The sequence below is a fragment of the Phalaenopsis equestris genome, unplaced genomic scaffold, assembly GCF_001263595.1.
Source record: "Phalaenopsis equestris unplaced genomic scaffold, ASM126359v1 Scaffold000240, whole genome shotgun sequence".
Classification (NCBI taxonomy): domain Eukaryota; kingdom Viridiplantae; phylum Streptophyta; class Magnoliopsida; order Asparagales; family Orchidaceae; genus Phalaenopsis; species Phalaenopsis equestris.
Genome location: NW_018164682.1, coordinates 1,970,018 through 1,988,879, shown reverse-complemented (window position 1 = coordinate 1,988,879; position 18,862 = coordinate 1,970,018). Strand labels below are relative to the sequence as shown.

Genomic DNA, 18,862 nt, shown 5'->3' with positions numbered 1-18,862 from the left:
TTTCATAAGAAACTCATTGATTTTATTTAAGAAAAGAGATAAAACATTTTATTACTTGTAAGAATGGATCTAATAAAACACAAATTGATTATTTTCTTATGAGAAAAAGAGATCGATGAGAGATTGTAAGTACTTAACATCGATTATTAGTTTTAGATTTTAAGATGAAGAGTTTTAAGATAAAAAATACAATAAAATATTGTTATATAATTAAATGGGACACCTAAAATATAAAAATAATTTTTTTTATGGGTAAACTTTAAGATTTCAACATTTGGAATGGATCAAAAGTTAATCATATATGGGATAAAGTAACAAGCGCTATTAAACAAGTGACAAAAGTTGTACTTGGAGAATCAAAAGGAAAAAAATTAGAAGTAAAAATAGTTGGTGTTGGAGTAATAATGTCCAAGAAAAGATAAAATATAAGAAGTTGTGTTATAAAAATAGGTTTATATATAAAAGATTAGAGAACTGGGAAAAATATGAGGTGGCTCATAGGGAATTTATGGGTACAATTTATGACACGAAGAATATTGCATATAGTGATTTTTATAATAGATTAGATACTAAATAGAGTGAAAAATATATGTATAAACTATCGAAACAAAGTGAAAAGAAAAGTAAAGATTTAATTAAAGGAAAGTGTATTAAAGATGAAAAGAAAAAATGTTTTTTCTTAGAAAAGATATTCAACATAGGTGAGTGAGCTATGTTGATAAAATTTTTAATGAAATTTCTGAAAATACAATCAATCTTAGTGATCAAAATCGTTACTAATAATAATAATTTTTATTTTTACTATCGCATTAATAAAAAAGAAGTTGATGAGACTTTAAAGAAAATCAAGGGTGGAGTTATTGTTATCCCTATGAAAGTGTGGATATATATCTTGGAGATTTGGGAGTTTCTTTGCCTACTAAACTTTTTACTCTTTAATATTATTTTAAAAGCTAAAAAGATGCCCGAGGAGTGGTGAAAGTGTATTTTGGTCCCCGTTTTAAAGAATAAATGGGATGTACAAGAGTGTGCAAATTATAGAGGAATTAAATTAATTTGTCATATTTTAAAATTATGGTAGAGAAAAGTACCGCTTAGACAAATGAAAATATTATAAGATGGTGGTGAGGCTTGCAATGTTTTATGGCGCAGATGGCGCAGAATGTTGGCCTTTAAAAGAGAAGCATAGAACTAAGTTAGGTGTTATTGAGATGAGAATGCTTAGGTGGATGAGTGGCTTGACACTTAGAGATAAAATGCAAAACGAATATATCCATGAAAGGGTTGGTGTAGCTCCAGTTGCAGACAAGATTAAAGAGAGTCGTCTTAGATGATTTGGTGATATTAAATGTCGATCATCTGGTTATCCGGTTAGGAGAGTAGATGTTTGAGATTCAACTTATGTTGAGAAATACAGAGGTAGACGTAAAAAGACTTGATCATTTTGTATAAAAAATGATTTTAATCCATTAAAATTAATGAAAATATGACACTCAATAGGACACAATGGAGGAAAATGGTTCATGTAGCCGACGGAGGGGAGGAAAATGGTTCATGTAGCCGACCCCACTTAGTGGGATAAAGGCTTGTTATTGTTGTTGTTGTTGTATCAACTGGGGCACTATAACTGTTTTAAGTGGTTAATTTCAAGTTGTACATATATCATATATGTAATATTTTTTTATGTTTTTATTTGCATGGGCGTTGGTTATAATCAATTACTTCAAGCATATGCTAATGCATATAACATGCACGCATGTTTTTTGCATCTATGTATGTCTATTTGCAGCATTCTGCATGAAAGAAAATGTTGTATTGGATTATCTGAAATTCTATTTGTTTGCAGCTTATATTTGTGTCCTTTTGCATGGGCACAATATATTTATGTTGTTAGTCTCAAGCTGTACATGTATGTAATGTATGTGGCACAATCTATTTATGTTGTTAGTCTCAAGCAGTACATGTATGTAATGTATGTGTTGGATTTTTTATTAATTATACATATAACATAGCATGCACGATATTGGCATATCTATGTTTGCCTACATGCATGCATTATATGTTTCTTATGATCAAACATATGGACAATCATATAATATGCATGCATCTTTGTATCTATTAATGTCCATGCGTATTGAATTAAATTTTATGTTTATATCAAGCACATAAACACATGCTTACTGACTAGTATTGTGCATCCATGCTTAAGACATGTATTTGTCAATTCATCTGTCATACATCATTACGTCTATACATAGATACGTACCACCCTTATACACATGCCTCCAGTCATCATATCTGTGCTCATCTCTCCATCCATGCTTACATTCATTAATATATGTAAGCATTCTTTCCCAAAAAAGAAAAAGAAGAAAATGAAGAAGAATAATAAGAATGCACTTTTTGTTTGTGTTTCCAAGACATGCATGTTAAAACTATTAGCAGATACAATTTTTCTCAATGTGGGGAAGCACTTTCAAGTTGTGCACAATCCTTTTTGGTGATTGACTATACAAATTGGTTAGTATGCCTTCTTTAATGAATTGAATGGTCCTCATAATATTTTTTTTTCAGTGATAATTGGCTTATAAGTTAGTTTTGGAAGTTTCGATTGAGTTTTTTTTTATAATGGCTTTTGTTAGCTTGACTGTTTATTTTTTTAACTAAAAAAGTACATGAATTAGACGTGAACCAATTTTACTTTAAAATTAGCATTTTCACATTCTCTTAACATGTTTGTTATGCATTGTCATTAGATTAAGATTTATTTTAAATGGTTATCTCATACATATGTATTTGCATGTATGTATCGTTTGTTGATGTTTTCTAGACAAATGTATGCCATCACTGTAACTGTTTTGTAAAGGGGGGATGAGAAACAAAGAATCAGGGAAGATGAAGCGAAGGGTTGCGCAGTCGAACATAAACGATTGGAAGTGAGGAGTCGGGAAGAGGAAGTGAACAGTAGAGAAGCTAAAGAGAGGAATCCACCCTATAAATTGCGTATCAAACGGGAAGGCGATAAGAGAGTAGAGGAGAGTGAAGGAGGAGTAGCGTACCCGAAGAAGCGGTAATTGTGTTAGGACAGAGGTGGCATCTCTGTTGAGGAAGGAGTAGGCAGTGTTGCTGTGTGCGGTTGGGCACTAGCCGAGTGTCGACGAAGAAGAGGAAAGGGTGTGCGTACGGAGTTCGACTGGAGAAGTTAGTCAAACTGAGCTGTATCGAGCGAAGGAACCATGTGAAGGAGGTCGAAGGAGATAGTAGGGTAACTGAGGTAAAATATAAAAATGGTCTATGAAGTTAATGTAATAAAATAATAAAAAGTATAATATATATATATATATATGTAAAATAATAATAATATAATAGATACTAAACAGAAAAATAAACATCATAAATAATGGAAATTTACTGTTTAATTAATAATGAAAAGTTAATAGTTACTTAAAATAATGAATAAATTTAATTTTATATCATGTTTTGGTTAGATTTTCACTTTAGAAGAGTCGATGTCAGGGCAAAACAATCAATATCGAGGTGAGTAATTGTACTTATAAACTATAGTAATAATTTGTTTCTTTTCAAATATATTTGCAGTTTATGTATTTGATGATGTTATATTTTGATTGAGCTATTCTTTTTCTTATTGTTCATATCATTGTGAATGTTGTAGTCATTTAGTCATGCATTGTACGGTATGTACGATATAGTATGATTAAATGCAACAAATACTTATGTTTATGTTGATTGTTTGTATGTGCATGACTGACTATGATGAAACACCTATTGATGGTATTAGTGGGGAACACTAATGTACCCGTGCATGTAAATGAAAAATGGTATTGATATTGAAGTACTTTAAGCTATACAAATTTTTAGACATTGCCTCCTGTGACAGATGTTTTTATATAAAATGATATTGATATGATAATGATATATACCATTCTGAATAACATGTCAAGTTGTTATATTGGTTTATAAAGAAGCTTAACTGGTATGCATATTGTTTTTTCTTGTCTTTGTATTGCTGTAGTTTAAAAGTAGTATTTATTGGTTCATTTAGCTCACAATTATTTCAACTTACTTTTCAGATAAATTTTAAGTAATTCAAAAATACATTAGAAGAAAAAATCTTATAGAATATGGGGACAACCAACAACAAGATAATTTTAATTTATTATTTTAATTTAAATTGTTTAGGGATTCTTTCATCTATTAGACTGTAGATGAATATAGAAAATTTATTTCACACTGTCCGACCGTGTGTACCTGTCTTGGTTAATTACAAGCCCCGGACCGGGTCGTGACAATCACTATTTGCACATTTAACAAGAAACAAATGAATCCAACTTGTGTAACACATGCTTAACGTTCACAGAAAGTGATTTAATAGGACTTAGAGTTTGAATTTTCTATTGAAATTAGTACGTTGCGTAGTATGATTCCATGCAAGGGTAAATCAAATCTTCATAGATCACAAGGTACCAATTTATTTAACTTCATTTCTTTAAATGTAAACACATGATAATAGAGTTTAAAATCAACTTATAATGAAATGATCAAAACATTATGATAATTCTAGTAAGAATTTAGTACCATATTAAATTATCGAGCACTATGAGTTAGTATTTTTATAATTTAGATCTTTGTCACATTTTTTAATCAAAATCAAGAGAACCAAATAAGTCTTAAAAATTGTAAATGAACAGGAGCAAATATACCAAAGAAAAGTTGTCTCGTTATTCTAAGATGTTTTTCCTAAGAATCATTCAAAGAATTACACATTCAACTTGCGCTAATACTATTGAAATTGGAAAGAGAAAATTTTTCAATCCAAAGTGCTCAATTACCTGCTTTAGAGCAACAACTGAAAAACTCCTCAGTTTCTAGACCAATTAATATTTATTATCTCAAAATATACCATAATCTAATCCAAGAGCAATTCAAAAAAAAAAAAAATCCGTCAGATTTTACTTTCAAGTCTCGAAATTCATCAGCTATCAATTGTTGAATATAATTAGATGCTATATATAATATTCCATACAATGGTGCACACCACATATTCAACTTTTGCAACAATAGCAATAATACAACTTCCAAACAATATTTATATATGAACCACAACGTTTCATAAAATAGCTCAAAACTCACATAAACATGAGCATAGGAGGAATTATTAGGTTTAAAATCCAAAATATTTTCACGATTATTAATATGTGATTAATTTAGTCTCAGAATATAACATTTCCTCAAATTTATCTTTTCATTATACTAAATTGATTGGTTTCTAGAAATTGTGATGAAAATTTGATCCCAATTCAATCCCTACACAAAATTGAATTAAATTAATCCTAATTGGGACCAATTTTATGTCTCAGTTTTGTACAGTCAAGATATTGAATTGGGATTAATTTTGTATCATAATTTCTATATGAGAGATCATTTAGGATCAATTTTTTATAGTTGAGGGACTAAATTATAGAAATGTGATTATCTGGGATTAAATTAGGCACACACGAATAATCTGATGACCATCGTGGGATTAAATCATTGCCAATTCAGCACTTCATGCACATAGGAATAGATAAATTCATCCAAAGCTCCACTTCTGTAGGAATCTATCTAATTCCAAAAATTGTTTGTACTTGCATGTATGTATCATTTCTTGATGTTTCCTTGACAAACTTATACCATCACTATTTGCACTTTTACAAAGAAACAAGTGCACCAAACTTGTGTGACACATGCTTAACGTTCGCAAAAAACGATGCAAGGTGACCCAGAGTTAGAATTTTCTAGTGAAATTAATATGATGCATAGTATGATTTCATGAATAGGAAGATGAAATATTTATAGATCATATGGTAACAATTTGTTCAATTACTTCCTTTCTTTAAATGTAAGCATGCGATACTTGAGTTTAAAATTAACTTATAATGAAATGATTGGAACATTACGATAATTCTAGCAAGAGTTTGTATCAAATAAAATTATCAAGCACAATGAAATTTTTTTTTTAATAATCTAGATTATTGACACATTTTTTAATCAAAATCAAGAGAATCAAATGAGTCAGTATTAAAAAATGTAGCTAAAAAAGAGCAAAAATATCAAAAAAAGCTCTCTTGTTATTATAAGATGTTTTTCATAAGAATCACTCAAAAAATTTACACATTCAACTGGCAAAAATACTAATTAAATTGGAAATATACTTTTTTTCAACCCAAAGTTCCCAATTACCTACTTTAGAGCAACATTTTATAGAGTCCTCATAGTCTAAGACCAATTAATATTTATTATCTGAAAATATACCATTACTCAATTTTAAATTAATCCAAAAAAATATTAGGTTGTTCAGATTTTAATTTTAAATCTCAAAATTCATCAGCTATCAATGGCTGAATCTAGTCAGGTGCTATATATAACATTCCATAAAACGGCACATAGCACACTCAACTTTGCAATAGGAGCAATAATACAACTTCGAAATAATATTTAAATATAAATCACAACTTTTTATAAAATAGCTCAAAACTCACATAGACACGAGCATATGAGAAATTTATTAGGTTTAAAATTCAAAATATTTTCATGATTATCCATATGTGATTAATTTATTCTCAGAATATTATATTTCCGTCTCTTGACGATACTAAATTGATTCATTTGGTTTCTCATGTAGAAATTGTGATGCAAATTTGTTCCGAATTCAATCCCTATACAAAGTTGATCACAGTTGGACCAATTTTATGTCACAATTCTGTATAGTCAAGAGATTGAATTGGGATTAAATTTGTATCACAATTTCTACATGGAGAGATCATTTAGAATCAATTTTTTATAGTTGATGGACTAAATTTTAGAAATGTGATACTTTGGGATTAAATTGGCCACGCACGAGTAGGTAGAGGACTATTGTGGGACTAAATCATTGCAAATCCAACACTTCACGCACATAGGAATAGATAAAATCATCCAAAGCTCCCCTGCTTTAGGAGTCTATATAATTCCAAAAATCATATGTACTTGCATGTATGCATCAATTGTTGATGTTTCTTAGACAAATGTATATAATCACTATTTGCACTTTTTACAAAAAAGAAAGTCCACCAAACTTGTGTAATGCCTGCTTAATGTTCGCACAATATAATGCAAGATGACTAAGAGTTAGAATTTTCTAGTGAAATTCATATGATGCATAGTATGACTCCATGCTTGGGAAAATTAAATATTAATAGATCACAATGTACCAATTTATTCAACAACTTTCTTTAAATGTAAGCTTGCGATGCTTGAGTTTAAAATCAACTTATAATGAAATGATCAGAACATTATGATAATTCTTGCAAGAGGTTATCGCGCACAATGAGTTCTTTTTTTTTAATAATCTAGATTTTTGACACGTTTTTTAATCAAAATCATGAGAACCAAATGAGTCAATATTACAAATGTAGATTAATAGGAGCAATAATACCAAAGAAAAATTCTCTCGTTATTATAAGATTTTTTTCATATGAATCACTCAAAAAGAATTTTACATTCAACTTGAACTAATATTTAATTAAATTGGAAAAGAAATTTTTTTAACCCAAATTTCCCAATTACCCACTTTAGAGAAACAATTTATAGAGTCCTCATTATCTAGACCAATTAATATTTATTATCTGAAAATATACCATAACTCAACTTTAAAATAATCCAAAAAAAAAAATAGTCCGTTCAAATTTTAAATTCAAATCTCGAATTCATCAGCTATCAATGGCTGAATCTAGTCAAGTGTTATATATAAAATTCCATAAAATGGTGCATTGCACATATCGAACTTCCGAATCATGAGCAATAATACAACTTCCATATAATATTTACATATAAATCACAACTTTTCATAAAATAGCTCAAAACTCACATAGCACGAGCATAAGGGAAAATTATCAGGTTTAAAACCCAAAATATTTTCACAATTATTCATATGTGATTAATATAGTCTCGGAGTATTATATTTCTCCAATTTTGTCTATTGACCATCTAAATTGATTCATATGGTTTCTCATGTAGAAATTTTGATGCAAATTTGATCCCAATTCAATCCCTATACAAAATTGAACTAGATTTACTCCCAATTGAGACCAATTTATAGTCACAGTTTTGTATAGTCAAGAGATCGATTGGGATTAAATTTATATCACAATTTCTACATGAGATATCATTTAGGATCAATTTTTTATAGTTGAGGGACTAAATAATAGATATGTGATACTCTGGGATTAAAGTGGTCATGCACGAATAGTTGGATGACTGTTTTGGGATTAAATCATCGCTGATCCAGCATACATGCACATAGGAATATATAAAATTATCCAAAGCTCCGCTGCTTCAGGAATCTAGATGATTTCAAAAAGTTCAAGGTATTAAATCTAAAATCTACCACGCTGGTCCTGCATTACCCGTGGTTTATATCTCTGTGTGTATGTGTGCAAAGTGTAATTATCTGTTTACGTTTCCAAGATATCATTATGATGATGTGGTCTTTGCTTATGCTGATCTGATATTCTTGTACCATCACACTACAGGTGCACCTTGAACTTTTGTATTGCCCTTATGGTATGGAGAATGAAATGATGAATCCTTTCGCTGCTCAAAAATTTTCTATGACCTCTTTGGAGAAAGTTTTCAAAAGTGGCACGAATGGAGGTGAGGTGGTTGACACATCAAGTTACAAAAAAAAGGATGTAATTGTCAGAGGAGTTCTATCTGCGACCGTTATATCTGCCGAAGACCTGCCTGCAATGGATGTACTGGGAAAAGCAGATCCTTTTGTTGTATTGACTATGAAGAAAACAGAAGCGAAAAACAAAACCCGGGTAACTTATTCTTGTGTTGGGAGATTGTTTTGAGTGTTAGTTTGTCAATTTACATAATGGTGACTATCTGCAGGTCGTGAATGATAGCTTGAACCCAACATGGAACCAGACTTTTGACTTTGTAGTAGAAGATGGGCTACATGATATGCTTATTTTGGAAGTTTATGATCACGATACCTTTGGAAAGGTGTGTTCTCATTACTGCAAAAACTTTTTTATTTAAAAGTTGTGAAGCTTTAATACATTATTGCTGATGCAAATGAGCAAAAAATGGTCAACATTGGAACTCTCATTTTGATATAAGCAACATGCTTTTTTTTAATTCTTAAATTATAAAAGTATTAGAGATTTGCAATACCGCATTCGACTTCACACACACATACACACATACACACACGCACATACATGTATCTATATGTATGTATGTATCTATATGTATGTATGTATGTATGTATCTATCTATCTATCTATATGTATTTATATTTGTATGTCTATATATATCTATATGCATGTATATATGTGTGTGTTGTTTGATGTTGGGCATCCTAGAGACAATGAGGGATCGTATCATTGCACGAGACATCCCTTGCTCGACCGGGACGAGGCATCTTTCACTTGGGACAGTTGAAACCGATTCAGAAGCGTAGTCTGAGGGCTGACTAACCTTCCTCGTATGGGCTTATCACCTTCTTTGTGGTGTAGGGTACACTGATATTTACCTCAAGTCTATCTAGAATGGGGTCCACTCCTATTTACCTTAAGTCTATATAGGTTATTTTTGTTGTATTTTAGGTCATTTTTTATCGAGTTTTTGTCAGGACAGACGTCGTCATCTCCTGTTTTGTCGTATAGGGTTGTAACCAAGGGCAAGTGATACTTTGACGGTATCTTTTTTCGAGGTGATGGTTATGCTTTAAGTGTCAAGTAGTACTCTGATTGTAGCTCGCTCCTAATGTAGGGATACGATCCCTCATTGTCTCTAGGATGCCCAACATCACACAACACAGGAGACGACGACGGCTGAGACCAGTTCAGAAGCGCAGTCTGAGGGCTGACTAGTCTTCCTTGTATGGGATTATCGCTTCCTTTGTGGTGTTGGGTCCACTCATATTTACCTTAAGTATATATAGAATGGGGTCCACTCCTATTCACCTTAAGTCTATATAGGTGGTTGTTATTGTGTTTTAGGTCATTTTTTATTGAGTTTTTATCAGGACAATCGTTGTCGTCTCCTGTTTTCCTTATAGGGTTGTAACCAATGGCAAGTGATGCTTCGGTTGCATCTTGTTCTGAGGTGGTTGTTATCCTTTAAGGGTCAAGTAGTATTGCGACTGTAGCTCGCTCCCGAGAGGGTATTTATCTTCGACTTCCCTTCCTCTACAACCTTCTCTTTGTTGTTGTCATCATCGTATTTGTTGTAGCCACTTGTAAAACAACCTCTTTGTTGTTTACCTCTAACCGCCTACCACCCAGTCACCTCCCACCTTGTTGTCATCCCTTCTAGCCACCTTCCATGCTGCAATGAGCCTTCCACAACCTTCCCTGCTGCTACCACTTTGCCACAAACTTCCCTGCTACTGCCACCTTACCACAGCCCTGTAGCAACCCCGCTGCCACCCTTCTAGCAACTAGTGGCTGCCTTCCCAGTTATAGATGCTACCTTTTCCGCCTACCGTATTCATCTCTTGTTGACAGTCCACTTTCCAGCCATTTGACAATCATTTGTTGCCTTCCCCGTTGCAGCTGCCGCTTTCCCTTAATTCCTTTCGACCATCCAACCCTCCATATTTCTCCTTAAACCACGACACCACCACCCTCGACCTAAGCCCTAGTTGAGTTTGTCTTGTCTCTTTTGTTATTTCTTATTTTTGAATGTCTTTGGTTGTAATATTTATTTGATTTCAGCAAAAAAAGTTGCATTTCCATTATCATTTGGGTTATCTGGTATGAATTGGTATCATAGCTAGCCTAACTCTTGTCTTATCCTAGGGTTTTTTCTAAAGTCTCAATCACCTAACCCAAAAATTTTCTCTCATCCTACATCACCAATATACATTCTTTCACCGACTCAAACCCAAACCTTAGTCATGTCACCGTAGAGACAATAGCAAATATGAGAAATCCACTAAGAGGTTTCCTAAAGATTTATAGGAAAGATATGTAATGAGAAATCCTCCGACTACAATAGAGACTCGTTGTCTTCGTGAAGAGTACATCTAGAGTGGTCACGAAAATTCCATTTGATTTCTGATATAAAGAACAACTACCCCAATCCCGAAGATTTGACTTGAAATGTTGGAGAAGCTCGAATTTTGAAAGGTGGATTTGTCATAGTTTGACAATGACATGGATTCAGATGAGTTCATCAAGCGGCTCTGGATATTATGATGTGTCTTTGAGTATCAAGACGTTGCACCATACGGAATGGTGAAACGAACCACCAAAAAGTTAAGGAAGAGTACATATTTTTTGTGGGAGAACTTGAAGATTCTTCAACAGCAAGAAGCGAAGAGTAATATTACGACCAACTCGAAGATGAAATAAGAGATGCAGCGTCAATACCTATCAATTCTTTAAGTAAATGATGTTGAAACCATAGCTTCAAAAGTGGTGAGACAACATCATCAGATATTCGTCACATCTCATAGGCATAGTTCAACCCCAAGATCAAGCCAAACGAGTGTACCCAGGGGAACATCCAAGTTGCTGACTCCACTTAAGGAGAAGCTAATTTAGAGTGGAAAATCGGTGAAGCCAACCAACATTCTCGAATATGTTCTTTTCAAAAGTTCATCAAGTCCCACGATTTTGGGGACATTGTATCAGATTACCCAAACAAGTGGATGATCTATTTCATCGAGCAATGAGCGGTTGAAGAAATTGACAATGTCATGGTAACACTGAAGAAAGAGAGGACATAAAGGAGTACTAGATTCCAATGAATGAGGGCAAAAAACACGTAATTCAAGTTGAGCCTATGAGAGAATTAACATTGATGGTCCATGTTCGTCTTCAGTCTGTGGAATCGACATGAAACACATGGCAACCCTAGACGAGAATTTCAGACTTTTCAGATATATTCCACTTATTGTGTTGCCTCTACTAATGGAGGTTGAACATGTCAGAAATTACTCTTTTGTGCCACTTTTGGAAGACTACTTAGAATCATTTGGGCAGTAAAATTTTTTGGGAATGTACCCATCGACAGATGATCTTACATGATGGATGAGCCACAACGTTAGGTATCACCTTAGGATCATTTGGGGAAAGAACATTCTTCAATGGGATCTAGTTTCCACCAAAGAAGAAGAGGTCTCTCCTAAGCATTTGCTATTGAGAATTGCTCAATTTGCCATAGATTTAGTCATAAAGTTCATTCCTCTTCACATATTTGTTTATCAAATATGTCCAACGGAGCGAAAGAAGTGTGGGAAGCAATTTACATATGCAATAACTCAAGATCTAATTTGTGAGAATACTCGTCTATCTACTGTGACAGCTCAGATTGTGCCAAAAGAGGATGAGTAATTAATTATTCTATCGGGATGTGTTGTGGAATTACAACACCTACAAGATTGATTTATCGGGAGACTACAACATTTCCTCTACCTTTAATTTAGTCGACCTGACACTTACTACGCGGAGCTAAACCCGGTAGACTGACGTGGGGCATCCAAGAGATGACACGGGATCGCTTCCCCACATGAGGGCGTGTAAAATGCAACGTCTAGGCTGGAGTACATCTCCCTTTCAACTAGGACGGGGCGTCTCACTTAGGACCGTTGAGACCAGTTCATAAGCACAGTGAGGGCCGTCGTACCTTCCTTACATGACATCATGATCTCTTTTGTGGAGTGGGGTCCACTCATATTTAATCTAGGTTTATATAGGTTTTTTGTGTTTTAGGTCAGTTTTTTATTGTGTTTTTCTCAGCCACCACTGTTCTTTGTTTTCTCTTCTAGAGCAGTATCCAAGGGCGAATGGTGCTCCGACTGTATCTCATTTCGAGGTGACAGTTACTCTCCAAGGGTCGAGTGGTGTTTCCACTATAGCTCACTTCTGAGGTGGTATTTTTCTCCGACTTCCCTTCATTCGCAACCTTCCCTATGTTGTCGCAGTCACCGTAGTTGCTGTAGCCACACAGAAAACAACCTCTTTGTGTTTTCTTACAGCAGCATACCACCAAGCCACTTCTCATCTTGGCACCATCCCTTCCAGCCACCATCCTTGTTGTAGTGAGCCTCGTACAATTCTTCAAGCACCCTGCCACAACCTTCCCTGCTGCCGCAATCTTTTTAAAAAAATTTAGCAACCCCATCGCCACCCTAGGGAGTGGAGCCCCTTATTATTACCTAATAGTATATATGTTGTTTTCTTGGTATTTAGGGTTAGGTTTTGATTCAGTTTCTGTTAGGGCAGCCATTGGAGTACAGGTTTTCCTTCTAGGGCTGTTTCCAAAGGAGAGAAGGTGCCAGCTGTAACTTATTTTGAAGTAGTGTTCATCTATTGCTTCCCACAGCTTCCTCCCCTCCGCTGCCTCCATCCAAAAAAACAGCCTCTATGCTGTTTTTCTGTGGCCGCTCATCCCTTCCAGCCACCTCCTACTTGCTGCAGCCCCTTCCAGCCACCTCCCACTGCACCTTCGATTTGCTTCCATACCTTCCAGTCACCATCCCTGCTGCTGCGAGCCTCCCACAATCCTTCTATCACCCTACCACAACCTTCCTGCACAGCCACTGCCCCCCCAACCTTGCTGGCGCTCACCAGATAGCCACCTGCCGCCTTCCATTGCTGCCTCCCAACCATCCAGCCTTCTATACTTACTATTTCTTCTTAAACTGCAGTACCACCTCCCTCGACGTAAGCCTCAGTTGAGTTTGTGTTGTGTTTTTTTTTTTTGTTATTTCCTAGTTTCAAGCGTCTTTGATTGTATTCTCTTTTTGTCTTTCAATAATAAAAGTTGTATTTTCGTTGTCATTTGGGTTAACTTCGGTATCATGTTCTCTAAAATATTTGAGCTCTTCTCAGTCATTTTTCAATACCACTCACCATTAGTACTAGGGGTGGAGATCTGAAGCTCAAAATGGCTTTGTGGCAAGTTTATCCGAGATGGACTTCAAATGGGGTATTCGTTATGGAGGAATGCGTAACTATGTTAAAGGTGATATGAAGGCATGACAGGGTGTTTGGCCATGTTTTGGGATGTTTGTTGTACCCAGGTAGCAGATGCTCAAGTTCCATTTCACTGTCCCCATTGGATTGATGATTAAATGAATGAAATAATTAGTGATCAATTGAGTGTTCTAGACCCAAGTTTTTGTTTGTGGATCGCTCCAATTTTTGTGCAAGTAGGATCGACTCCTTGGTTTGAAATTTTCTTAAGAAGCATCTACACATATATCCTTGATATAAGCATGCAGTAATTGGACGAGAAATCCTTGGTAGAAATTTTGACCTGATCAGAGTTTTCAAACTTCGGCTTTCAGTAAAAATATTATTTCTGGTGCTTGAATGATCCTTTAAACACGAGAAAAAGGTGTTACTCGAGCTATTCAGTCAAGCGATCGTGTTTTAAGAATGTTATTTCTTTATATATTTATTTGCCATGATCTGATGATATTAATGGCCTCAATTTAGGCTTGGAAAGGTTATATTAGGTGTTCTGCAGCTGAAATCGGCTGGGGGACAGCAGGCTTGACATCGTTGGCAGCTGTCTCGGCTGCAAACAGCGACCCAACAGTGATCTGGTAAGGTGTGGCCTGCTGGACGCTGAACCGGAAGAGATAAACAGCAGTTTTCTGCTGAAACAGCGGCTTGAATGGCTGCTATGGCTGAAAATCAACTGTTCGGATGGTAATATAGCGATATAAGAGTGGTGAAGAGGTTCCACCACCTGTTCCTAAGCAATGAACAGACACACCGCATACAATAAGAAATTATACAACACTCCGGAGAGTAAAATTCAGAGAAAACATTTCTTAACATACAAAAAAAACCTGAAAATCCAAAACCCACGTACCGCATAGATAAGTTGACACACAGCAAAATACCTAATAAGAAACTAGGGAAATAGGTAAGAACCAAATCTAAAGAAATGAAAGAAGGAAACTTGCTAAATAAAAGAAAATAAGATAGAAAATAAAAAAGAAATATCATAAGGAATCCAGTCTTTTTATGTTTGGGTGAATGGCATTAAAACATTTCTGAAACTTGACTAACGTTTTAACACAGGAAATGGTGTCACCCAAGCGATTGCATTTGCAATAAAAAATGCTATCTTCATGCTGTATGTATTTCATGCATTTCTCTGCCATGATTTGATGATATTTTTAGGTTCTCAAGTTTGTAAATATTGAAATACATTCTTTTTAGGAACACAAATATTTCCTTAGATATCCTGTCCACATTTATCATAATTCCGTATACTGAAAGTTAGAATGTTGCATGTTATTAAAATTGCAAATGAAATGCTTCAAACTGACGTCATCTGCCCAATAATAGGATTTGATTGGCAAGAGCATAATGACCCTAACAAGGGCTTTGATCGAAGGGGAATACCAAGAAAGTGTTATTCTGGAAGGAGCCAAGTCTGGAAAGCTAAATGTGCACCTCAAATGGACACCACAGCCAATTTATCGTGATTCATAAATTCATAGAAGATTTAGACAGCAGATTTGCGTTTCTTATCAGCTTTCTAGTCTTCATATTGAATCGCATCTGAAGGAGCTTCTGACATTGTTCTCTACTGAATCACAGCAGATTTGGACAGCGTCCATTGTGTTTGTTTCATCATGTATTGTAAATTCCAGAATAGATGGGAATGAGTGTATTTGAGATGTAATCTGAAAGTACCGATTTTCAGTTAATTTTCATTTGTGTTTTTACTAAACATTTCAATCATTTGGGGATGCATATTGAACATAATTTTTTGGATTTTTTTCCCGAGTTGTGGCAGTTTTTTATTCACATAATTCTTGGTGAAAATAGACACTTTCATGTGCCATTCAATTTGGATTGAGGTGATGCTCAATTATTGTTTCTTTTCAGAGAAAATTTGTAGGAAATCTGTTAGACAAAATCATGTAAATCTTTTTTTATGCTCATTTTAATTTTTATTGGAATCATTTTCTTAATTTTGCTGCAGTTTTTAGTAGTCTTTATTTGCTTCCATTTTCATTATGTATTTTCTAGCTGGTTTATTTTAGAATTAATATTTTTCCTTTTATTTGAACTTTGTAATATGTATTTAAACCCATGTGCCTATCAATGAGATTATGCAACTCTATCCTCTAAATTTAATATGGTATTAGAGATATGGTTCTTAACTTTAGAGCATCTACCCTAGCAGTCGACCGCCTACATAGTATCGAATGAATCAAAATACATGGTCGTCCCCACCACTGTGTCGGATTCCTGACACCCTGTTTCTCAATCCTCGACCTCCATCAACAGCTACCCATATCTTGGTGCATGGCCTCTCTGCAGTATTACCACGAGCTCTTCGCCTGCAATCTCATCCTGCCTCCACGCATTTGCCTCAAATCACGTCGTCTCGTATTTTGCGCACATATGATCTGCATGAACTCGTGCCCGCCGCTTCTCTAGACTATGGGAATTTTCCCGCTCAGGCCTCCTTGCAGAAATAATCGACACCGTCTCCTTGCAAAATTTCCACTTGACTTGTTGGTAGCCGATTGCAGATGCGAAGGATCCCTGTCGTGTACCTGATTTTTCTCCAGTTGGCATACTCTCTCCAGCTAGTGTTTCCATGGGTGTTTCTAGCCACTAGCTTTTCCCTTGTCCAGCCTCCAGATCAGCCAATGTCTCGGTTGCCCGACATCAAATTAGGCTCAGCTGGAATCATGATAGATTTTCACCATTGAGCCTTCTTCAGACAGTGTACTTTACACCAGAGGGTCGACACCGATTTTAATCCATCCACAATCTAGAGGACCGAAAAGTCACAAGAACTTTCTATTCAATGCCCATAAACTAAGTGGATTTAATTTTCTCCAATGGTCCTAAGTCTCGTCGTTGTGTGTCAAGGGATGCGGGAAATTGTGAACCTCTTGAAACTGACCCGTCATATGAAACTAGGAATAGGAGAATTTCATGGTCACGTTGTGGTTTATTAACTCTGCGGAGACTGTTATTGGGCATTCAAATATGTTTCTTCCTTATGTCAATGTACTATGGACTGCCATTTGGGACACCTACTCAGACGTAATGAACATCAGCCAACTTTATGAGCTTTCCAAGAAGATCTGGGAGGCAAAACAAGGATCGAGAATGGTGATTCAGCATTATAATGATTTTGTGGTCTTATGGATAGAATGTGATCTTTATTATAACTATACGTGGGAATTTTCAATAGATCTTTTTCTCTTTAGAAAATTGTAAAAAAAAGATTGCATGCTTCAAGTTCTGGCTTGCCTTAACAAAGATCTTGATAATGTCTGGGGTTGTATTCTTGGTCGAGATCCCTTCCTCTCCCTCGTGCTGCTTTCACAAAAATTCTACACGAAGAAAGTCGGAGATTTGTCATGCTCGTCACTTCCACTTCAGTAGAATCATCTGCCTTGGTCACCAATAACACTCAACATCCATTGCCTCTCGAGCCACTGGCTTCACTTGTGATTACTGTCACAAATCCAATTATACTCGGGACAAGTGTTGAAAATTCCACGAAAACCACCATACAAATCTTCAGTCAAATCATCCTCTGTTAAGGGTCTCACCACGACAACCGAATTTGTTACAGTACAACCAGTTCCCATTCAAAACACTCCAGAATCATCTCACAATCGATCTCCCATTCAGATTGAGCAATTAATCAAACTCTTTGAGATCCAGTCAGCTCTCTTTTGGACAATCGATCTCCCACATCTGTCAAGGTGCCATTCATATGGTACTTACATCTTGTCTCTTCCAATTCATGGATCATTGATTCAGGTGTCACGAGCCACATAATTGGATGCTCTGAAGTTTTCTCGACATATTATTCATGCTCCGGAAAAGATACAGTTAAAATTGTTGATTGCTCGTGCAATAGTATTAACAACCAGTCTAATTTTAGAATATGTGTTACATGTACCTCTTTTGAAGTGTAACATTTTATCTATCAGCAAGTTGACACTTGACATTGATTGTGTGACACATTTTTCTCCTGTTGTCTATGTTTTTAAGGATAGTTCAAGGAGGATGATTGAAACTGCTAAGAGGGTTGATGGGCTCTACTTCCAAGCAAAAGGCACAAAAAACAAGGACACTTTTCTAGTAATTGCAATTTTCCTCGAACCATTGAATGTCTTATTATGTGTCGCATTATCGTTTTGGTTATTCCAAATTTTAATATTTAAAATAATTATCTTCATCGATGTTTACTAATAAAAGTCTTGCTAACTTCAAATGTGAGATTTGTGAAAACTAAACATAATCGCATTCCTTATCCACCACTCTTACATGCCTTCCGCTCCTTTTTTCACTTATTTGCTATGAGACCCTCTCGCACTTCCAACTACACTATTAAACGGTGATATCTTATCTTAATTGATGAACACACTTGAATGAAGTGAGTCTATATCTTAAAAGATAAATTTAAAGTTGTAGTCACTTTAAAAACTTTCACTTTTTCGTTTTAAGCCATTTTAAATCGTCGATTCAAGTTTTTCAAACTGACAATGGCCGTGAATTTTTTAACTCTATTTTGAATGAATACTTAGTAAGTAAGGGCATCCTCCATCATAGCTCATGTACGGGTAGGGGTGTAAACGAACCAAACACGAACAAACAGAGTTTGTTCTTATTCGGTTTGTTTGAAATTTAGTTCGTTTGAAATAAGCTCGTGTTCAAAATTGTTCGTGAAGTCATTGTTCATGTTCGTTTCTTAACGAATGAGTCAAACATGAGCTATTCGCGAACGACGAGTCAGTTTGACATCCCTAATATTATTATTATTATTATTATTATTATTATTATTATTATTATTATTATTATAATAT

The 18,862-nt window shown here is 35.0% G+C and overlaps 1 protein-coding gene across 2 annotated transcripts in view; it reads left to right on the top strand.

Moving 5' to 3' along the window:
- LOC110023994 (synaptotagmin-5-like) overlaps nt 1–15,808 on the top strand; it is a 76,061-nt gene extending 60,253 nt beyond the window's left edge. For both annotated transcript variants that reach the window (XM_020723677.1, XM_020723679.1), the window contains exons 11-13: nt 8,571–8,861; nt 8,935–9,048; nt 15,363–15,808. In XM_020723677.1, coding sequence (XP_020579336.1) covers nt 8,571–8,861; nt 8,935–9,048; nt 15,363–15,509 — 552 coding nt within the window. In that variant the 3' untranslated portion in view covers nt 15,510–15,808. The remainder of the gene's footprint in view (nt 1–8,570; nt 8,862–8,934; nt 9,049–15,362) is intronic.
- Nucleotides 15,809–18,862: the final 3,054 nt, after the last annotated feature.